This window comes from Chelonia mydas, chromosome 7 (assembly GCF_015237465.2).
Source record: "Chelonia mydas isolate rCheMyd1 chromosome 7, rCheMyd1.pri.v2, whole genome shotgun sequence".
NCBI classification, from domain to species: Eukaryota; Metazoa; Chordata; order Testudines; family Cheloniidae; genus Chelonia; species Chelonia mydas.
In genome coordinates, this window is record NC_057853.1 from 104,790,591 (window position 1) to 104,814,972 (window position 24,382).

Below are 24,382 nucleotides of genomic sequence, written 5' to 3' on the forward strand. Positions count from 1 at the left end.
GGGACCAGTGTAAGTGAACAGCCTAATGCTGTAATATGTGTGGTATTGTCTGAAGGCAATGAGCATCTCCCACTATAAACATCCCACTAAAATGTCTGTAGCTGTTGTATACTAAAATTAAGCTATAAATTTCAGTATTTATTGCACTATTTGTCAGCCACCCAGAGAGGAATCTAAATCAGCAAGAAAAAAGGGATGTTTACCATGTTAGAGTTTAGTATTGAAAATATCCTTAGTTTTTTATCCCTGTAACCTCAGTAAGAAGTGAACTGGAAGTACGAATTTTGTGGTCTTACCTCCATCCATTGCTTTCAGAAATATTTCATCATAAAAATCACTGTGCACAATTCAGAATCAGTGATGTTGCTGCAGTCAGAACCAGAACTCAGCTAGTTGGGATAGTGGGACTGCTTCTGCTCTGATGTCAATGGGAGTTTTGCCAGTTACTTCAATGGGAAACAGGTACTATAGAGATGAGGACCATATAAGCAGATAGACTTATTGGGTATTGATCCTGCTATCACTTTACCCTAAGCTTTGGAGAACCTAAAACTTCCAAAGCAATATCAAAGCTCTAGAAAAGTAGACAGAAGATCTGTATTATTTCTGCCAAGCCACATGATCCTTTACCTTGCCTGTCCATAGGAAAACTGATTCCCCTATATAATTTCTCAAGAACAATATTAAGCAGCAGTATGTTTTAGTGATAGGGCACTGGACTGAGATGCAGAAAATCTGGGTTACACTCTCAGTTCTGCCTTTGAACTACTGTATGACCTTTGGCAAGTCACTTTACCTATCTCTGTAACTCTGTGTCCTGCCTTGTCTAATTAAATTCTCAACTCTCTGGGGCAGAAAACTGACTGTTACTATGTGTCTGTACAGACTCTAGAACAACACAGAATCTTCACTGGGACTTACAGGCACTTCTTTCTTCATCCTCCTGTACCCTCAAGTGCATAGGGCATCTACCAGTTTCCTCCATTGTTGGATCATATTAAAGAAGTCCTGTATTAAAATCACAAATGAGTTTGATTCCCCATAGTTTAAATTCCAGGGTATTACTAATTAAGAGGTCTCTTGGTTTTTGGTACTGTTTCTCTCCCTCTATGTGTGAAACTTGCAAGCTGCTAATTGCCTTAGTACATTCTAAGACAGAATCTGTTCTCAAAGCAATTCACACAGAGAGAGACTCAAAGCAATACTCTGTAACAACAGAAACAGCACCCAGAGACTCCCTGCCCTTTTGTTGTATTAACAATAGTGATTAAAATAGAGATAGAGGATGTATGTGGATGGATGCTTGGTGTGGATAATAACTGAATGATCAGGGAGCTGCCAGCCTAAGAATCCAGTGTCCATCGGCTGAAGAAGGCGTCAAGTGGAAATAACCAGAGGACCCCCGGAGGGCAGACTGGAATCCACCCAACAGCCTCAAGAATGGGAGAACCAAAGAACAAGATAACATCTGGCAGCACGGAGCCGTCAGGAATGTGCCATCTGCTGATTGATTCAGCAACAGCATGATGAAGCAATTCCCATAGACCGGCATAGGAAGAAATTCCTATAAAAATAGACTCTAGAAAGTGAGAACTTTGGGGTCTGATTCTGCAAACCAACTTCCAGGAGCATCAGATGAGCATCTGACAAGGCCCTGCTCCCTTCTCATGTCCAGGCCACCTGGCCAGTGGCTTGGCATGAGCAACTCTAAGGCTGGTAACTATGATAACAACCTTGCAGAACCTGTGTGTGTGTGTGTGTGTGAATAAATATGAGATTGAATGGAATGTTATAGCTATAACTGCTTACTATGATTCTTTCTGTATTCACAATAAATGTGGTATTGTGCCTTTTCCTCTTTAATAAGATCCTGCTGGTTTTTATTTTATTGGTATAACACCATTTCACTCTTGTGCTCATCTGTTCAGGCTTCTAAGTGTCATATTGATGGATTAGGCTTCTTTCTTTATTGTCCTGTGCAATATTTCTCTAGCTTGCCCTTTCTTCCCCCTTCTACCCAGGTGCTATCCATGTTATCACTCGACTTGGAAGTTGTATTGGTGGCATCCTTAAAGCAGGTCCTAAATATGTCTGTCATCATCTTCTTATCATGTTTGATGCTTTAGGTTGGTTTGCTCTACTTAGAATTTCTGAAGTTGCAAGAAACTCTTTCCAATGGACTCTGCAGATCTTCTGCAGGCATTTACTTTGGAATGAATTGCACTTAAAGATAAATACAAAGTATTTCACTTAGGAAGGAAAAATCAAAGGCACAACTACAAAATGGGGAATAACTGGGTAGGTGATAGTATTGCTGAAAAGGATCTGGGGTTATAGTTGATCACAAAATGAATTTGAGTGAACAATGTGATGCTGTTGCAAAAATGGCTAATATTCTGGGATGTATTAACAGGAGTGGCATATGTAAGATGCAGGAGGTAAGTGCCCCACTCTATTTGGTGCTGATGAAGCCTCATCTGGAGTATTGTGTTCAATTCTGGCTGCCACACATTAGGAAAGATGGGACAAATTGGAGAGAATCCGGAGTAGAGCAACAAAAATGATAAAAGATTTAAGAAACCTGACTGATGAGGAAAGGTTAAAAAAACTGGGCATGTTTACTCTTGAGAAAAGCTGATTGAAGGGGGATCTGATAACAGTCTTCAAGTATGTTAAGGGCTGTAATAAAGAGAACAGTGATCAATTGTTCTCCATGTCCACTTAAGAAAATATGGGCCTAATCTGCAGCAAGGGAGATTTAAAAAGTTTTCCTAATATCCAACCTAAGTATAAAGTTAGCTAAACTCTGGCATAGCTTGCAAGGGAGACTGTGGAATCCCCATCACTGGAGGTTTTTAAGAACAGGTTGGACAAACACGTGTCAGGGATGGATTAGGTTTACTGGGTCCTGTCTCAGAGCAGGAGTGGACTTGATGACCTCCCTTCCCAACATTTCTATGCCCTGGTCTACACTAGGACTTTAGGTCGAATTTAGCAGTGTTAAATTAATGTAAACCTGCACCCGTCCACACGATGAAGCCCTTTATTTTGACTTAAAAGGCTCTTAAAATCGATTTCCTTACTCCACCCCTGACAAGTGGATTAGTGCTTAAATTGGCCTTGCCGGGTCAAATTGGGGTACTGCGGACACAATTCGACAGTATTGGCCTCCGGGAGCTATCCCAGAGTGCTCCATTGTGACTGCTCTGGGCAGCACTCTCAACTCAGATGCATGATTGTTTGCCGTTACTCTGACGCAGGGAGGGACGACTGACGACACGGCTTACAGGGTTGGCTTACAGGGAGTTAAAATCAACAAAGGGGGTGGCTTTACATCAAGGAGTATTTCAGGCAGGACTTCACGGAGGGTTCCAATAAAAAATGTGCACCAATGGCTAGATTTACCTCGCTGCACCTTCTCTGTGAATGACTGCAGTGTGACCTAGACGAACGAGTCCCCTAGACGGGGGGGGGGGGGGGGGGGGGGGGGGGGGGGGTTGCAAATGAGTACAAAACAAATCTGGTCTATTTCTTGTTTTGATACACTCCATCTATCTTTTACATCTTTGGCTGGCAGCAGACGGTGCAGAAGGACTGCATGCCATCCACATCTCATGGCTGCTCGGCAGAAGATGGTACAATAGAACGGCTAGCCATCCTAATCTCTTGCCTGCCCGGCAGAAGATGATGCAATAGGACTGCTAGCAATCCATATCACCTGCCTGCCCATCATAAGATGGTTCAATAGGACTGACTGCAGGACTAAAGAGAATGACCTGATCAAGTCACTCCAAGTTTAGTCCCTGCGCCCATGTCTGACCAGGCGCTCCTGATCGACCTCACAGAGGCGACCAGGAGCACCTCGGACATGACGATGACGGCTACCAGTCCTATTGCACTGTCTGCTGCCACAAGGCAATGGGTTGCTGCTGCTGTGTAGCAATGCAGTACCGTGTCTGCCAGCACCCAGGAGACATATGGTGACAGTGAGCTGAGCGGGCTCCATGCTTGCCGTGGTATGGCGTCTGCACAGGTAACTCAGGAAAAAAGGCGCGAAACGATTGTCTGCCCTTGCTTTCACGGAGGGAGGGAGGGAACAGGGGCCTGACGATATGTACCCAGAACCACCCGCGACAATGTTTTAGCCCCATCAGGCATTGGGATCTCAACCCAGAATTCCAATGGGCAGCGGAGACTGCGGGAACTGTGGGATAGCTATCCACAGTGCAACGCTCCGGAAGTCGACTCTAGCCTCAGTACTGTGGAAGCACTTCGCTGAGTTAATGCACTTAATGCACTTAGAGCATTTTCTGTGGGGACACACACACTCGAATATATAAAACCGATTTCTAAAAAACCGACTTCTATAAATTCGACCTAATTTCATAGTGTAGACATACCCTATGATTCTACAATTCTTATCTGTAGTAGATTTCCATGACTCTGTTCCACAAAGGCACAACAGAAATACAAATAATAAGCTACTAATATCTGTGGTGAAAAAATGCAAATAGTGGCCACGAGTTTTGTTTCCGGTTATAAACAGATAATCTGTTATTTTACATTTAGTATAAATTATATTGCAGTTCCAGAATTGTAATCTGCACCAGTGCAGTGTATTTATTTATGATCTGACCATATGAACTCAGTCCTCAGTTTCATCGTTCAGAATTAGCAAAGATCACCTAAACTCTAAATATTGTTTGGAAAGTTAAATTAACCGTTTAGGATAGCTGGTATTTACTGACCACAGTATATGTTCCATAAAAGAACTGAGGGGAAAAAATATTTCACAATTATGGCTGAAGATGATTTATTATTTCTAGTACCAGACCTGGGAAACATTTTACAATACAAAATAATTGTTAAATCAGATTTAATTATTTTATTGTATAATATTTGCCTACTCAGTGAGTTCCAATAAAATGAGCTAATATGGGACTCAAAGTTAAATTAGCCACTTTAATACTGTGATTGTTAGCTGTATCCATGTATTCTTATATAATCGTTTTTAATATCCATCAGTGGTCATGCTCAAAAATGTTGTTATATATTTGTATAGGGACCCGTAGGTAACAGTGCAAATGCTGAGGTAAAGTAATCTAATTATCTAAGGCAACTGATACCATTAGATGTTATAGTGATGAGTGGTATAGAAAACCCTAAAGAGAAATATGCACAAGTTAAGTAGGACTATTGTAGGATTCATTATCTGCAATTTTTTCCCTGCCCCTCCCTCAATTTACATTCTGTAGGCAATCAAAATGGCGAAATCCTCAGACACAGTGCAGCAGTACAGCCAACACAGTGAACCTTTTTCCATTCATGGTGAAGGACAGGAACAGTGACCTTAGTCTGACCTATAGAAGCTGGGTCAGCAACTTATCAGGTGCCATTTAAAGCCATCTGCCCTGCTCACTCCATTTCTTCCCAGGAGGGAGCATTTTCAGTACAGGACTTTGCCTTTATCTCGGTCAGAAGATGGGGGAGGTGCATACATGTCACTTATGTGTCACTGGAATCCATTTACAAGATCGTTCCTTAGGGGCACATTTTTGACTATTAACTATTAATGGACTGCTATCACACAGTTGTAAGGATTTTCAGTGACAAGATCATCTATCCTATGATTTAATAAATCCATGTTCAGTCCATACTGGGAGGAGGCAAACTGCAAAGCCTGTCACAATGTCTGGACAATGGTGCTAACCAATGAATATTGAAGAGGGAATAGCTGAGCTGAAGGCAAAATTACGGATCTGATTCCAATCTCACTGACACTGGTGTAACTTCACTGTCTTAAGTAGACCATTATTAATGGTTTGTACAGGTATAAAATCAGAATCAGGACTTAGTTTATGGTTGTTTTTATATAAAAAGTCACCATTTCTAATACTAGCTGGTGTGCCGCAGGATTACGTGTGTGTGTGCAGGAGGGTGGGGGTGGATTTAGCAATATATTTTTCTGTGAAGGATTCTGGGGAGTCTGTGAGATGTGGAATGCCCTCAGTTTCCACAGAAGCCAATGGGAAAATGACAGTGCTCAGGGTCTTGCAGGATTGGGCCCTTTGTAAATAACTATGATTTCCAGGGGAAATAATGTGGTCTGTTTAGGGATACCAACCAGGAGAGAAGTATTTAAAAGCCAATGTGTGCCTGACATGCCTCTGAACAATGGGATATTTGAAGGTTTCTTTCTTACCCAGTTTAATGCCAAAAAGCAGCAGAGGATTATCTTGTCACAGAACAATTTCATTATAGATTACCTGGTTAGTGGGTTTCCTTGCATCCTCCCTGTGTAACACTCATTTAATAGCCCCTGTAGAGCATCTCATGCTGGAACCACCTTAGAACTGGACCACATTATGCCAAAACACATCAAAGCTACATCTGCAGTGGCCCAGGCATCCAGCTTCTTGAACCAATGCAAATAAAAGCATCTTCACAAAAGATATATAGCCGTCTAGGAGGAAGGAACTTGTGTGAATATATTCACTTATTGGTAACAGGCTACAGAATAAAGCTATCTGGATAACTTCCTGCTGCACGTTAAAACATGGCTAAACAACTGAAGAGTTTTTTCCTTTTTTGTCCAAAAGAATTTTCCCCCAAGATAAGGAGTTGTTAAGTGTCATGTGACTATTTTATGGCTTGAAATAGAAAGCAAGAGAAGCATACTTTGCAGTTTTCATTTTTATTTTTTAAAGGGAACTCATAAAATAAATTCTGTTCATCTGAAAGGTAGCCTATATTAGTGCGATGCAATTATACAACTAGTAGTACTGGCATTAATGTGTGCAGCAAGCTGGGTGGGAATTGGTGTCTAGAGAAGGATTTCAAGATTATTTCAGCATAAATATACTTATAGAACCTCAGGGAAAATATGGCTTCCCAGAAAATAATCAATATTACATTGGAGCTGATGCTTCCCAGTCCATAAATGATGGTTCATGACAAGCACAAGGTTTAACTCAAGGACATAAAGGAGAAAGATAAATCTGCATAATGTGCACTAGAAACAGGGATTGTTTTCCTGTTTTGGACAATCCTCCACTCTCCCCCTCCTCCGCCTCCACACCAAAAAAGTACCCTCTGGGCCTATTCTTCCCCCAGCTATTCCAGTGTAAATCAGGAATAGTTCCATTGCAATATTAATGGGAGTTACAGCAGTATAAATTCAGTGTGATGAGTAAATCTGTCCAATGACATACTTGTACTAATGTAACACTAATTAGGTGGTTTACATGCTATCAGAAGAGCAGTGAATTTTCAGTTTGTGATCTCTGGACAGTTTAGCAGTGAGAACAAGGTGGTGGATTTTCTTTAAGTGACAACAGATACTTAGATGCTGTGGACTATATTTTCAAAGTATTGTTTGGACTTTTAGATGTGGCAAATCCTTAATGGGAATTGTGTCTAAAATACTGGAAATCACTTTGAAAATGTCTTTTTAAACAGATTACAAAGGGAAAACTGTAAATCAAAAACCACCACCCACTCTATGCAAAAGTCTGATTTCTCATGGGCTGACTATTCTGGGAGTCAGGTTGCTAATTTGATAATGCAACTAAGAAGAATTAAAGGGAAATGAATTTTAAAAAAACAAAGACTTCTGATTTCCCCCCTCTTTTACCTTCTATTGTTAAAAGAACTAAATAAGATCGGATAAAAATGAAATTATTTTTCTACTCGACTTTGTGAATTTGACTGGCAGTAGTGTTTAGGTCAGATTCACTCTTTCCCTAATAAAGGTCAGTTCCCACCTTTCACACAGCAACAGAGAAGAGAAAAATGTAATAAAATATAGAAACCCATAACTGAAAAGAAAATCTCAAAAACTGACAAGGAGACACAGGCACAAGCTGTGCAGAAGTACCCAAAACTACTTTTAACTCAATTTCGAAACTGACTAGAGTCCAAGTTCCTCGTATTGCTTTAAGTCAAGAGAGCCCAAACCGAATATTAAAAATCTCCTTTTAAATGTTTATAATTTTTCCTGAGAGCTAACAGCTCTAACAGGGTTTGCTTTTCAGCACTAGCAATATAAATGAATGATGAAGTTAATACCATCTCTCTCTCTCTCTTTCTAAGCCTGTTTGTCCTCTTTCTTTACCCCAGGTTTATTCTAAATGATCACATATATGGTATGGAGACAGGACTCAAAGAACAGACCCAATATGTACAATTTTCTATTCTCAAACCTCTTCTTAGCCCACGTTTCTTTTTCAATAGAAATCACTTCATCAACAGACAATTATCTTGATAGCATCACAACAAGATTGTCATCTGTGTACCTCTAACTAACCAGGTCACTGTTCTATATGCACTACAAATGCAGAAGTCTCTTAAGAGACGGGAGGAAACAAAGACATATTTAGGATATCCCAATATTCAGAGCTAGAAAACACTTACCAGGAAAACAGTTAAAATTATCTAACAGTTGGACTCCAAATTACTGGTGTACCTTATTCATGGTACTGAGGTTACAGACTGATGGCATTCAAATTAACATCAGCTGTTAAAGGCAGAAGTATTTCCTACTCAGGACAGGCATCTTTCATTTGCCACTTAGTGCCAAGTACTAAAATCTTAATGCAGGAAACAAAAGCCAGTTAAATATACCTTTGGTATGCAAGCCAGGTGGCTCCATTCTTAATGCTTTACAATAGCATGCAAAGACTGCAAAGGAAAATCACCAACACCACATTTGAAACAAGAGCTATATGTTTTGGTTACAGAGTAACAACCGTGTTAGTTTGTATTCGCAAAAAGAAAAGGAGTACTTGTGGCACCTTAGAGACTAACCAATTTATTTGAGCATAAGCTTTCGTGAGCTACAGCTCACTTCATCGGATGCATACTGTGGAAAGTGTAGAAGATCTTTTTATATACACACAAAGCTTTTTTTCATGCTTTGTGTGTATATAAAAAGATCTTCTACACTTTCCACAGTATGCATCCGATGAAGTGAGCTGTAGCTCACGAAAGCTTATGCTCAAATAAATTGGTTAGTCTCTAAGGTGCCACAAGTACTCCTTTTCTTTTTATGTTTTGGTTACTTCATTCATCAGAACTTTCCCTTAAATCCTGCTAGGGACAGGCTCTCTGTAGCTCACAGATTAGCTCAACTACAGAGTTCAGAAGACAGCAGCAAAAAACCCATCTCTGCAAGTTGTGGAAATGGATCTATGACTTATTTAACCCTCTGGGAGAACCCCTGGCTATGGTAATACTGAAGATTCATGAAACAGCATTAGTCTGTAATGCAGAGAGAAACTGTTCCCTTGTCATTCTGGTGAAAACCTTATACTGGTTTCACTGTGGCTCCTTCCAGGGAGGGGGCGAACGATTAAATTTGTCATTTGACAAATGCACTACAGGAAAGAGGAGAATTTCCTAATATCTCTTCGCCAAGACAAATTCTTCCTTGCTTATCCTTGTGCAACCCCTCTGAACTCACTGAATGCATGGGAATTAGAGCAGGGCAGAGTTTGGCCCTCCAGGAACAGATTTTCACTAACCTTTATTCCTCCATGGCCAACATGTAGAAAACTGAATGAAAGACAACATTGCCAGCGCGCACAAGGGAGCAAAGGAGTGACACAGCCTCATCAACTAAAAAGACAACCATTGTACATGCTAATTATGTCAGAGAACAATTGCTCCCTTAGTTATTTTCCTTCTTGAAACAGAGGCTAGACTGCACACTTCAGGTGAACTGCTGGCTGATGGAAGCCCGTGGAAGATTTGACTTCAATGGAGCCATGACTTCACTCTTCATGTTACAGACCATATGCTGCTCCAATTCTCTCAATACAATGAAATAGCATCTCAATAAGCACTGAGAGAAAGTCCTGCCACATTAGGAGCCTTCTCAGTACAATGGTGTGCTGGTAAAAGTGGTAGGTGATTTAGATTGACACCTAATTGACTCGCGTCATACTTCTATCTCCCAAGAACATGGAGAGATAAGATACACATTTTTTGTTTCTTCCCTAGTCCCATCTGTATTCTGAAGTGATGGCCCTGCACTTTGGAAGTTAAAATATGAGGCTCTCAGATTCTTTCCCTGAAAGATTAAAAAAAAAATCCATTCCCAGCAAACCTCTGAAGTCTCTTAAAGCAAGAAACAGATAGCAGGCTCAATAAATGTAACTTTATATACTGAAGCAGATGAAAATTCAAGCAGAGATTTCCTTTGAGCCTAATTATTTCTGCATTTCAAATAAAAGCTGATATATATATTTAACATGAGGAATAACGTCACAGTGTGCAGAAAAAAAATGCCCACAATCGGAGAAGTCTGCAAACCTGAATATTTATTTTAATTTCAGAACCTTCCCTCTTTTGAAATGAAAAAGGCCTGGATTTTTTTCAAACTTGATTTTTCACTCCAAGGAAACTAAGGCCTTGATTCTGTAGCTTGCAAAGCTGGGAGGTGCTGAACAGCCTCAACTCCTCTGTTGGCTGGATAGATGGCAGCTGTATCCATCTTAAGATGGATAAAGTTCTACTGCTAACATTGACTATAAAAATGGTGATGCTAAGTTCAACATTTAGTGACTCTAAATGATTTTCCAAATAAAAAGTGTTTAGTTTACAAATTAAAACTTCTGTCTGCCAGGGCCAAACTCTACCTGGGGTTCAAAAGTTTCCATCTTGCACATTATCCCCATTTATATAGCTCAGAGGTGGCCAACCCGGGGCTCCGGAGAGCCATGCGGCTCTTCAAAAGTTAATATGTGGCTCCTTGTATAGGCACCAACTCCGGGGCTGCAGCTACAGGTGCCAACTTTCCAATGTGCCGGGGGGGTGCTCACTGCTCAACCCCTGGCTCTGCCACAGGCCCTGCCCCACTCCACCCCTTCCCACCTCCTCCCCTGACCCTGCCACACCCTTGCTCCTCCCCCTCCTCCCCAGAGCCTCCTGCACGCCACGAAACAGCTGATCGGGAGGTGTGGGGAGGGACGGGAAGGCGCTGATCGGCGGGGCTGCCAGTGGGCGGGAGGTGCTGGGAGCGGGCGGGCGGGTGGGGGGAGCATATGGGGGCTGCTGACGTATTACTGTGGCTCTTTGGCAATGTACGTTGGTAAATTCTGGTTCCTTCTCAGGCTTAGGTTGGCCACCCCTGATATAGGTTATGCAGGCCATACTAGGCCCTCTGTGGCCTCTGTGCAACCTCATACAATTCAAATATCTTTGCACAGGTTTGACCAATTGGAATGTAGTAAACAATTCTTTTGATAACACAAGAAATACAGAATCCAGCTAGGTTTCTCTTTGTTTTGTTGGCTCTGCAGAGCTATAAGGAGTATAAAGCAGTATTACTTATTTTGCCAATAAAAGCAGCCAATCTCACTCTAAATACACATATATCCATTAAGCAGGACATACTACTTTTCCTCCCTCCCCTCATTTTTCACAAAAGCACTTAATGTTTCTTCAGGTAGGCAGAAGACCTCAAGGATTCCCTAGGCAAAATATAAAAACGCCTCACAGAGGCATCTAACATTGGGGGTAACAGCTTGCATAAGATTTAGTGACATCATTTCCATATTTTTATTAAACCAAATTGAGGCCTCAATTAAGCCCTGTGCAGCCCCAGTTGAAGAATTTGCCCCATTGACTTTGAGGGGAGGGACATTATATAGCTAATTCCTTGGCACTTTTTTGTAACAAAATAAATAAGTTAGGGAATGCTATAAAGCCAATTAGTAAATGCAAAAACTCTGTATTGAGATAAGATCTCAGAAAAAGGAAAGTTATGTATTTATGGATAGAGCTATTTTGAATGTACCATACAAGTATTACAAAAAATGAAAATATCCGCAGGCATTAATATTTCAAGACACACTGTTTGAAAACATGACTGATATAAATTTAACAAGCAATAACTTCACCTGCAAATTACCAGTCGTTTTCATAAATTAAAAAAAAAAATTTAATGGGTGAACTATTTAATTTTAAATAATGGCTACAATGTATGTACAGAAATGCCTTTTTATACAGATTTCTAATAGCAATACCAGTATACATTTTACAAATTGCCTATATGAATAGTTACAGAACAGGTATAACGATTCCAAAGGAGCCATTATGGTCCATATCACAAGCACAATGTAGGCAATTGTAAAAATACATTTTATGTGACACAGAACTGTATTACGTGCCTTGGAAACAAAGGATGAGCGCTCAAATTTTGTTCATGTCCCTGTATACCCCCTAAAAACTTTTGGCTAACTTTTCTGGTTTTGAGTCTCTGCACACTTGACCAGACTGCTGTTAGTGATACATATGGGCTTGATACAAAGCCCTCTGAAGTCAATAAAAACACTTCCATTGGACTTCACTGGATCAGGCCATTAAGAGTTCAGACCAGGGTTGCTAGGATAGAAGATGGGAAGTTTGATGGCAGAAATCACATGGCATTTCTCCTCTTTCCTTGACTAGATGAACCATTCTCATTAATTCATGCAGGTAACCCCCGAGTAGAGAGACCTCTTGGACTGAATGTATTCCCCTGCAGGATAGACAGAGTGGTCAACAAAGGCTGGATCAGAAATTAAACTTATGCTGCACTAGCGCTTACTACAACCATGCAGGATGGACAACCTATCAGTCTGGATCACTACCAATTTTGGTTAAATAGAAAATAAAAACCTTTAACACTATTAGTATAAACAAGTTTTATATAAAACACCTGCACTTTTGCCAGAATCAGCTCATAAAAAATCCTTCCTCATACTATTAAAATTATTTTTCCAGAACAACTAAATTAGCTAGAGTAATTAATTTCCTTTAAACCTGTGAGAAGGCAAAGCTACAGTTAAATTTAAATACATTTAAAGTATTTTTAAAGAAAAAAAATAAGAAAATGAAATGGTCAACGATGCCTGTGTTTACGTACACACAAACATAAAACACCCAGTTAGCTAACTACAGCTCTTAACACAAATCCGACAGCCACTCGTGTTTGAGCCTTTCTAGGCAACCAAGATACCAAAAAAAGACTACACACAATGGAAAGGAATACTGAACAACCACCTGCAGGGGCACCAAAGCTTTGGCCTAATACCAATGATCTGTAGCGTTAAGTTCCTTTTCTTGGGTTCTGATCCAGCTCCCACTGATGTCAATGGGAGTTTCACCACTGATTCAGTCAGAGTTGGCTCAACTCTCAGTCATTTTCTCCTTGGATTGGCAGGGGGTGAAAATTTCACAGAGACAGCTCTCGATGGGAGGAAGTAACATCATCAACCCTTTGGCTAATCAAGGAATTGGCTGATGGGCTCTGAATGAATCTTACCCAGTCCCCTCTGACTACAAGGATGGTGTCTATAATGAATCTCTCAAAGCAAGATGTGTTTAGTGCAGGGGAAAATCCTGGAATTTGATAAGGAGCCAAGGATCAATGGGATAAAACATGGATAAATATTCACTACCAGTTCTACTTTGCTAAAATTATGAAGAGTTAGAAATATTATTAAACACTAGAATATAAATAACGTAACAGTTGGCAGCTGAATATGATTTTTATCCTCAAAGATTCTCTTAGTGAGTCAGTCAAAGGTTAGGCAGGAAAAAAAATCTCACTGCCACACATTTTGGATGTGTGTATATAACACAAGTATTCACACACCCAAATACAGCATACAAATATTAACCTACACTCATTTCAATCAAGTCCATACCCATTATTGTGACTGAAACAAGCACTTGATTTTGCTGTCCATCTGACCACCAGAGTGCATACTGCAGTTTGTACAGCACATGGCAGAGCTTATAATATCAATAACCAGGTCTGAATTACACAGCTTTTATTATCATGCACTTCCCTTGGACTCTTTCCTTTATCCCATTCAGAACTATGACCTTCCTTACTAAAAGTCAACTGTTTACTGCCAATGACGGAATTACCAATAACCCTTGGCGAAAGCAAAGAGAACTGATCAAAATGAAGGGTAGACATTCTATTATTTTTCAATTTGATTAAAGATTAATTTGATTAAACCTTCAGGAGCCAAATTAATAGAGGTTCACATAAGCCAGTGAGTACAATATGTGGGAAGACAAATTTTTAAAAAGCCTAGCATCCCTTCTGACAAGTGCAAATTGTGCTTTCAACTGATTGTATGTACATGTAGTACATACAAACCTGCCCAAAATCTATGCTTGTCAAGCAATCTGTGTTTAAGAGATTTTTCCCAAGTATACCAGAACCTAGTTCTCCTCTTATGCTGATTTTTTTTAAATCAGTGTAACTCCATTGACTTCAGTAGTGACTCCTGATTTACAGTGTTGTAATCTAGAGGAGAATAGAGCACAGAAAGTACAATTCTTATGGCCAACTCCTTTAAGACCCAATCCTTGTTGGATCACAGAAGGGTTGCTTAAGATCCAGTGAAACTTACCAGATAGCTTACCACCTGATTTACCTGTGTAAGTCAGATATTTAGCTATCCAAACTGCCAGTATTGGCATCCACAATTTGTTTGCAGGTGCAAAGTTATATGGGTGCAATTTTGCAGAAGCAAAATGCACCCACAAAAAGAGAGGCAGATAGGAAGCCGAGCAGCAAATGCCATTCATACATAGATATGCTCAACTTCATACCATAGCAGGTCTCCACAAGACATAGCAGTTAGATGCACATTTTGTCAATATAGGCCTACACATATTCATCGAGAAAGAGAGGGGTCCTCATGCTTTAATGGCTTATTTTTCATAGCAGGCAGTTTGGATATTTTAGGAAATACTATATTTTCTTAATTCAATATTATTTATTATTCATGTGCTACAAGACCATCAACATCTTTCACTAACTATTCCCAAATACATCACCAGTTTTCTACTGACTTATGAACAGCAGGTTACGTCAATGGTTCACACTAGGCACAAAGAGGTTAAATTGAAACTCTATAGCAATTCTTTTAAAGATAAAGGATCTAGAATATTATTTCTGTACACAAACAGTGCTGAAAGATGTGACAGTTAGTGCATTTGATTTTCACTGTCCATAAGACAAGAACTAGTACCGTTTCATCAATGTGTTTTCAAGGCTGTGATGTAACGAATTCTTAAAAGGCTCTGAAAATTATAAATGAAACAATGCACTATCCATATTGCCTGACAACGTGACTCAATGTTAAAAAAATAGATACAGTTCTGTGTGTAGATGAAAACATAAATTTAAACAGGTTTTAAAGATAATGAAGCATCACTTCATTCCAATTAAAACAGATGTTTAATGTGAGAATATTAGCATTACATAAAACAGAACTATATGGAAAATATCTGCACCGGTATATCGGTGCTAAGAACAAAGGCTGCAGAAACCCATTTAGGCCAGTATCTTATGAATGTAATAACATAATATCAAGCAAAGCTCTCTGCAGGGTACACTGGAATCTTACAATAGGACCTGTATGGCCTTATGATCAGGCCAGTTAAAAGCCGGTTACTGTACTATTACTCTCCATTGACTCTGAAGACATTCTTATAAGAAACACACACAAAATGTTTAAGCACTCTGAGAATGTAAGATTTACATTAGGAAAAAGATGTTGCATTGAAAAAAGTAAATAAAGATGAGCTAAATTAGGTCAGTTTTGGATACCTGTCTTTGTAATGACATACATACATTGTGGTGAGCTTAATGTATCTTACTGAGGCTAAATTAATTTTTGAACACGTTAATTAAATATGGTCTGTATGACTGAAACAATAAAAGACATGGCAGATCTAATAAAAATCCATTGGAGGATAAAGGCCACTTCCTTATACATTAGCTCGGTGGTTTACAGGAAAAAACAAAAAACACACACAGATTGCTGGCTAGTGAACTGATAAATCCACAAACAATAAAATGATCAATTCCAGTTTATAAATGGTAAATGACTTTGTTGTTAGTGTATCTGATAATACTCTTCTGAAAACAAAATGGTACAGTGTTCTAAATGAGCAGTAATTGTTCGCTTTTTCCTTTTGCAAACAAGTCTATCGTTCATGATTGCCCTTCAATGAGAAGGGATCTAAGGACACCTTGTTTTTATGATTCACCACAGGAAATAACGTTAAGACGACATAGGTTGATGTTGATAAGGGTGATGTGAGTTGAAAAAATACAAAAAACCCCCATCTGTATGGAAAGGAAAGAAGCCCTGGAAAACTGTGAAATGCAGCTAAACACTGTACATTTTAAACAGAAGCATGGAGGTGATTTTCGCTGGAAATTGTCATTGTGTTTGATTGATTATGCATCCACACAATATAAAAGACAAACATAAGGTACACAGCTATGACCTGACATAAATGAATCGAGACAGTGAGTCAACCCAGAATGCCTATGTGCTATGAAAGTATTAAAGAAATAGCAATGGTCAAAACATAGCAAAACTTTAATTGTATCTTCAATTAATATTAACAAAGGCCTCTCAGTATATACCATGCATGTAAAGTGCAGAAAGGTGGAAGGCCTGGCAATACAAAAAAGAAGGGAGCAAAGGTATTCTACACTTACATTGCCTCTGAAGGTTCCCGATTCAGGCTACTTATCTGTGCCTGCTGCAGAGACTGCGAACCTCCCATCCTCAGCGTGCCTTGAGCTGAAGCTAGCTGCAAGCAAGGCCAGCTTCCTTGTTAATTCCCGCAGCAAAAAGCCCTGAGAGGTCTGACTGGAGTGGCTGCAATACTGCAGTGCAGATGGAAACAGCTGCTTGCATCAGTGGCAGCAATAGCAGAGGCACTTCAGCAGCAGCTTCTCTTCTCTGAACTGTTGCCAGGGGTTTATTTTTTATTTTTTTTTTCCTGTCCAGATGAATATTATTTAAAAAATATAATAAAATCCCAGCCACTGTGTCAGGCACTGAGGTTACCAACCATTAGTCATCAATGGTTCTCTCAGCTACAATGAAGCACCTCTATAAACAGAGCCACTGGCTATTGAGAAGGACTTTAAAAAAATGAAGACCCTCCTCTTAAGCACACATTGTCAGCTACTGTGGCTCCCCAAGGACCTACAGGCAGGACCATTATATTGTGTTGACTCAGCTGATTTCAAATGCAAATGGATTTTGTACTAATCCTGTGCCTGCATTTCCTTTTAATAGTAAGCACACTGTATCGTCCACAGTGATTACAATACAGAGAATTACTGTATATTTGTATTATTATTATTAAAACAAAAGAGCTCATCCCTCTGGCAAAAATGGAATCTTCCATCAGGGAAATAGGGAGAATGCCACGAAGAGCCAAGGTAAACAAGGCAATGTGTGAGCAAACCAGGGAGCAGTTCGATCCAAAGATATTGTTACAGTTAACCATTTTGCTTCTCTGTGTGTGAATCTTCTTGTCAAATGATAAGCTGGGGAACCTTGGGAGTGATGCTGTTCATAGGCTGTGAGAGCTAGGGATATTTAAGATAAAAAACAGCATTTCAAAATCAATGGAGAAGTTTGTCTTTCTGTTACTGCAAAGGTTCCAGCGTTTCAGGAATATCTTCTGTAAATTGCAGCTGCTAGAAGGCCTAGGCACTACCACTCTCTTCGCATTTCCATATTTGGCAAACACATGGAGGCTCCATAAACAAATTACACTTCATATTTCCCAGAGATCAAAATGTCAGCAGCAGTACTATCTACATTCAGGATCACTCTGCTAACTCCAGTGACTCTCATGCTTTGAAGCTACATAGTTAACTTCAATTAACTGGAAGAAAGTCAAGAGATTAGACATTAAAATAGAAATATTAAATCATTCTAACTGTAGAGTGTGTAGCTGTGTATTTCTTACAGATGTCAATAAAGACGCCCCCACCTCTCCATGTACACACAGCTGAATAGCTTGTGTGTTGTATTTTCTGCTTTCAAAAAGTAGAGTCCTTTAAGGCTTGTCTACCCTACAAAATAACCCAGGGCTGACAAGTGCTGAATGTAGTTTAGCCACAAGCATAGACAAGGACAAAGCATATTCCACACCATTTCATTAACTGTGGTTAAAACTGATCCTGACTAGGGACTTTGGACACTATCACCATAAGAATAATTAATAACAGTTGGCAATTATTTATTATAACACTTTTCATCTTCATAAAGATTGCTTAATTCATCTTCACAACTCTGCCAGCAAAACATATCTGAGATTCACTTCATTTTACAGATGGAAAAAAACTGGGACACCAAAGTTTGTCTCCAAATTGCCAAAGCGGCCTCTAATTTTGCGGGCAAGTTAGACACCAGAAACTAAGAAGCCAGTTTTCAAAATTTGACCCTAATTTACTGGCCCAAAGAGACAGATGTCATATCAATATCAAAGCCAGGATTTTTTTAGGAATTCTTGGCTTCCAGTCCAGTGCCCAGACCACTGAACCATTTAGGATACCATAAACCAGGAGTGGCCAAACGTACTGACCCTCCGAGCCACGTACAATAATCTTCAGAAGTTCGAGAGCCGCAAGACACGCACAACCTGCCCTGCAGGGCGGCACATACCGGGGTTCAGGGCTTCTGTCACGATGTCCTCCCCCTCTCCCCCCCCCGACTAAAGCCTTTAGACCACCCTTTCTGCAGGGCAGAAGCCCCTAGTCCCACCACCCTGAAGCCGCAGGGCAGAAGCCCTGAGCTCCCCTTTGCCCAATCTTGTAGGCAGAGACTGGGAGGGGAGGTGTGGAGGGGGGGCTCCAGAAGCCACACTTTAACTGTAAAAGAGCCGCAGGTCGATCCTGAACCACAATTTGGCCACACCTGCCATAAACAGTTACAACTCTGTAAAACAGATAATAAAACCAGTAAAGTGTTACTATTTTGTTAATTGTTTTACATTTTTGCATGCTCAGCATGTTAGGCACAAAAACTGAGTTACATTCATGCCTGGTATAACTGCACTAGCTTCAATGGAAGTATAACGGGCTAAGTGTAGACTACTGTGTTTATATAAGCTGAAAGATTTATGAAAATCCTTGTGAAAGTCAATGCAGCCTAATAAAAACATGACTCAGTTGTACTAATATTTAACAGCAATGTCGCATATTAAATGCTATCAAATCAGGAGTGTTACTAACAATATAAAATGTGGAGTTTCAAGAGGGCATTGAAAATAATTTACTTTAGCAATAAATGTGAAAACATTAACACGACTCTAGTGTCTGTCTAACACAGGAAGCAGTAACAGCCAGGAAGCTAGAATTGTGCTGCTGTTTTGGGGAAATTCCATTATGTTGAGGCTGTCACTCAATGTCAGTATTACGTGCTATTTTAATACTGAGTTACTGGTTAATGCTTATTTCAGTGTCATACGAACTTCCCACTGTGTTTATTTTTTATAGATGAGAGGAAGGCAGACAAGAGTTTATCGTACTTACTTTTAGAAAAATCCAACTGGGAAAAAAAGCAACAGGCTTATCAGTTATGCTCTGTGAAGCAAAAGGGATAATAGAAGTATGTGTTCTATTAAGAGTAACACTAACAGTACTTGCTAATGAACAACAGAAAACTAGTGAAATGGGCATTTAAGACATGTTTTCTGGTTATATCAAGTTTCAGGTGCATCATCATCATATAGTATCTTGCTATGTTTAAGTTTTTCAAATGTTACAAAAGCACAACAGAATTAACAAAATGTGTGGTGTCAAATACTGCACCATGCAACCCAGGGCAGGAAGTGATTGCAGGGTCAAAAGAACAGAATATTTATCCCACCCCAAACACGCCTACATAACAGCAGGACAAAATTCTCCATTAGCAGCCATGAGAGCTGGCTAACACACTCATCACAGAGGCTCGGAAGCTGCAAACTTTGATGAATGCCATACTCTGGCCTATCTGCACATATGCTATGCTTGGCACAAAACTTTAGTGGGGTTGCACTCTGCTTCTTTCAGGAGCAGCAGTAAGGTGCATTGCAGAACACAACCTGCCCCAAGCCACTCTGTCCGCACCAACAGCATGGCTATGAGACCCACCATGAAGACAGTTCCCCTTCCCCAACACTGTTCCTACTTATAGGTAGTATGGGATTTTTCCCTTAGCTCCAAGAAATAATTTTTTTCTAACCAATTTGGATACAGCTGTAAAAACAGGAATACAGAGTAAAAGTAGGGAGGTGAGTGCACCACTGGAATGCTGTGGCCAGTTCTGAAGTCCATACTTTAAAAAGGAAGCTGAAAAACTGGAGAGCGTTTAGAGAATAGCTAGAAGAACAGATGTCAAGTCCAGAACACAAGCTTTGCAATGTGAGTTAAGAAGCACAAGCTGTATGTTATCGAAGAGAAGGTTAAAAGGTGATTTGATCGTGGTCTTTTAGGCACTTATGCAAGGAGAATTTATCTGACCTTTAATCTAATAGATGAAATCATGACAAGATCCAGTGGTGGTAACTAAAATCAGAAAAAAATATATAAGCTTTTTTCCTTCTTTGGAAGGTGAACACTATACTCATGAAAGATTGATACACCTGGAAATGGAAGTCTGTGTCCACAAAATAGGTACACTACAAGCAGCAGCAATGCAAGGTTTGTCCATATAGCCTCCCCACTGATCTACCAGGAACACGTCCATGGGAGAATGAGGAGCTCAGCCTTCCTGCCTATTTACTCACTGGCCTCAGCCCATCTGCAGGTACTGCCAACAGAAAAGACAATTAGTGCTGGGAGTGATCGGTTGCCCCCGGGGTGCCACCTGGAATTGGGGTTCCACTGAGCCCTCTAACCCACCAGCCTGGGCTCCCTCTCACACTGTGTTGCTGTGACAAGCTGCAAAGCCCTCCAAGCTTGCACTTTCACCAGCATTCACAGAGGTAGGGGACACAGTACCCAGCTGCAGTTACATGGAGGCTCTCTAACTACCAGCCTCCCAGGCTAGGACCCCAGAGCAGTACCGTCCTGCCCTGGTCAAATCTGGCCAGTATGTGGGTTTAATACCCAGTCCGCCTCTCCCTCAATGTGAAGAGGACCATGCACTCTTGTGGTAACCAAGCTGAGATTTTCCCCAGGCACTTTAGTCAAATGCACACTGGTTTGGATTAAAATACAAAATAAGTTTATTAACTGCAAAAGGATAGATGTTAAGTGATTATAAGGGATAGCAAACAGATCACATTACCTGGTAAATACACAAAACCGCAAACTGAGCTTAACAACGTACTAGATAAGTAGGATATGAATTAGCAAATTCTCACCCTCAGTGATAAACAGGCTGGCAGATTCTTAAGGCACACGCTGCCTTTGCTTTGCAGCTTGGGTTTCCCAAGTTTTCATACACAGGCTAGAAATCCCTTCAGCCTGGGACCATCACTTCCCCCAGTTCAGTCTGTGTTCCTCAGGAGTTTCCAAGTTTTTTAGGGAGAATGAGGTACCATCATGATGTCATTTCCCCCTTTTATATCTTTTTCCAAGTTGCTGGAAAGCTCTTTTGCTGTGACCTGGGCCAAACAGTTCCCATTGTGTAGTGCTATCTCTGAGAGGTTTCTATTGTACACAGTTCCTGGGGTAATCCTTGTGCTTGGGTGCATTTCCTCAATGAGCCATTAACATTGTTAGGTCTTTTTACTGTTGTACCTGAAAGGCTACTTGTGGGTGTTTTCTACCTCACAACATGTTTCAGTAACACAAACATAGCCGAACTTCACATACAATGACAGCACATACAATCCAATGCAATATTAATGTCTAGCAGATCAAGACTTTTAGAATGATACCTCACAAGACATACTTTGTGCAAAACATATCCTAATTATAGGACAGTGGTGAATAAGGGGATGCCAGGGCGTCACACTGGGTTTTAATGATACAGGACTAGACTGAGACCACAACTGATTTTGCAAGAACTTGACTGTAACCTCAGATACACAGACATGCCTCATGATGTCCTTTATAAAACATAGTCACACAGAAGTGATGGTTTCCAGGCACACAGTGGCACCGTAGTTCAAAGTCATTCAAAGACTCTAAAGTCACAAGGGACCATCATGACCATCTAGTCTGACCTCCTGCACATTGCAGGCCACAGAACCTCGCCCATCAACTCCTGCAATAGACCCCTAGCCTCTGGCTGAGTTACTGAGGTCCTCAAATCATGATTTAAAGACTTTGGTTACGGAGAATCCGCCATATACACTAGTTTAAACCAGCAAGTAACTGTGCCCCATGCTGCAGAGGAAGGCGAAAAAACCCCAGGGTCTCTGCCAATCTGACTCTGTGCAAAATTCCTTCCCGACCCCAAATATGGCAATCATTTGGATCCTGAGCATGTGGGCAAGATGCACCGGACAGGCATCTGGGAAAGAATTCTTTGCAGTAGCTCTCCCCATCTGGTGTCCCATCACCAGCCGTAGCAGTCACAAATCAGCTATATGTCATTGTAGACAGTCCCATAATACAATCGCCTCTATAAACTAATCAAGCTCAGTCTTGAAGCCAGTTAGGTTTTTTGCCCCCCACTGCTCCCTTGGAAGGCTGTTCCAGAACTTCACTCCTCTGATGGTTAGAAACCTTCGTCTAATTTCAAGCCTAAACTTGTTGATGGCCATTTATATCCATTTGTTATTGTGTCCACATTGGCACTTAACTTATATAACTCCCCTCCCTTCCTGGTATTTATCCCTCTGATGTATTTATAGAGAGCAATCATATCGCCCCTCAGCCTTCTTTTGGCTAGGCTAAACAAGCCAAAGTCTTTGAGTCTCCTCTCATAAGGTAAGTTTTGCATTATTCTGATAATCCTAGTAGCCCTTCTCTGCACCTGTTGCAGTTTGAATTCATCTTTCTTATTCATGAGAGACCAGACTTGCACACAATATTCCCGATGAGGTCTCGCCAATGCCTTGTGTAACGGTACTAACACTTCCCTATCTCTACTGGAAATAACTTGCCTGATGCATCCTAGGACTGTATTAGCTTTTTTACAACCACATCACATTGGCAGCTCATAGTCATCCTGTGATTAAGCAATACACCCAGGTCTTTCTCTGTCACTTCCAACAGATAAGTTCCAAGCTAACAGCAAAAATTCTTGTTGTTAGTCCCTAAGTACACGACCCTGCACTTCACACTATTAAATTTCATCCTATTTCTAGTACTCCAGTTTTCAAGGTCCTCCTGATCTTCTTGTATGATATTCTGGTCCTTATCCGCATTGGCAATTCCTTCCACCTTTGTATCATCCACAAATTTTATTAGCACACTCCCACTTTTTGTGCTAACATCATTAATAAAAATGTTAAATAAGTTTGGCCCCAGGACTGATCCCTGAGGAACTCCACTAGTAACCTCCCTCCAGCCTGACCTGTTGCAGTCTCCCCTTTAGCCAATTTCTTATCCACCTTTCAGTTCTCTCACTAATCCACATCTTTTCCAATTTAATTAATAATTTCCCATGTGGAACTGTACCAAATGCCTTACTGAAATCCACATAAATTAGATCTACTGCATTTCCTTTGTGTAAAAAATCAATTACCTTCTCCAAGAAGGGGATCAGGTTGTTCTGGCATGATCCACCTCTTGCAAAACCATGTTGTATTTTATCCCAATTACTGTTAACCTCTATGTCCTTAACTACTTTCTTTTTAAAAGTTTGCTCTAAGACCTTCCATACAATTGAAGACAAAACTAACAGGCTCGTAGTTTCCTGGAACACATTTTTTCCTTTTCTTAAAAACAGGAACTATATTAGCAATTCTCCCGTCATAAGGTACAGCCCTGGAGTATACAGATTCATTAAAATCCTTGCTATTGGGATTGCAATTTCATGTGCCAATTCCTTTAATATTCTTGGATTGAGATGATCCAGGTCCCCCAGTTTAGTCCCATTAAGCTGTTTGAGTTTGACGTCCACCTCAGATGTGGTCATTTCTACTTCCATATCCTCATTCCCATTAGCGACTCTGCCACTACCCCATTAGCTTTTCATTACCTTTTCATTACCTTTATTACAAAATGAGGCAAAGTATTTGTTTAGGTGTTGGGCCATGCCTAGATTATCTTTAATCTCCACCCCAACCTCATTGTTTAGCGGGGCCACTTCTTTCCTTGTTTTCTTTTTATTTATATAGCTATTGAACCTTTTACTATTGGTTTTAATATCCTTTGAGGGATATCCTTTTCAGCCATCTCTGTTTGGCTTTTGGCAGTTCCCACTTTATCCATACACTTTCTAACTTCCAAAAGGTAGCTTACCTTGCTGTTCTACCCCATCTTCCATTCCCGGGAACTCAACTGTGTTGTCACAAAGGAAAAATGTTGGGATACCAACACTGAGGAAGAACATTTACGGTATCAACCTGCCAATGACGGCGTTACCAATAACCCCTGGCGAAAGCAAAGAAAACTGATCAAAATGAAGGGTAGACATTCTATTATTTTTCAATTTGATTAAAGATTAATTTGATTAAA

At 40.3% G+C, this 24,382-nt stretch overlaps 1 protein-coding gene across 4 annotated transcripts in view; it reads right to left on the bottom strand.

The window, feature by feature from the left end:
• Nucleotides 1-24,382, bottom strand: part of TACC2 (transforming acidic coiled-coil containing protein 2) — a 181,944-nt gene that overhangs the window by 68,423 nt on the left and 89,139 nt on the right. Inside the window, exon 1 of one of the 4 annotated variants that reach the window (XM_043551363.1) lies at nucleotides 16,520-16,977. The exons of the other annotated variants lie outside the window; for them this stretch is intronic. Within the exon in view, the coding sequence (XP_043407298.1) occupies nucleotides 16,520-16,587 (68 nt within the window). The 5' untranslated portion in view covers nucleotides 16,588-16,977. Of the gene's footprint in view, nucleotides 1-16,519; nucleotides 16,978-24,382 lie in introns of those variants that run through there. 4 annotated transcript variants of the gene reach the window in all.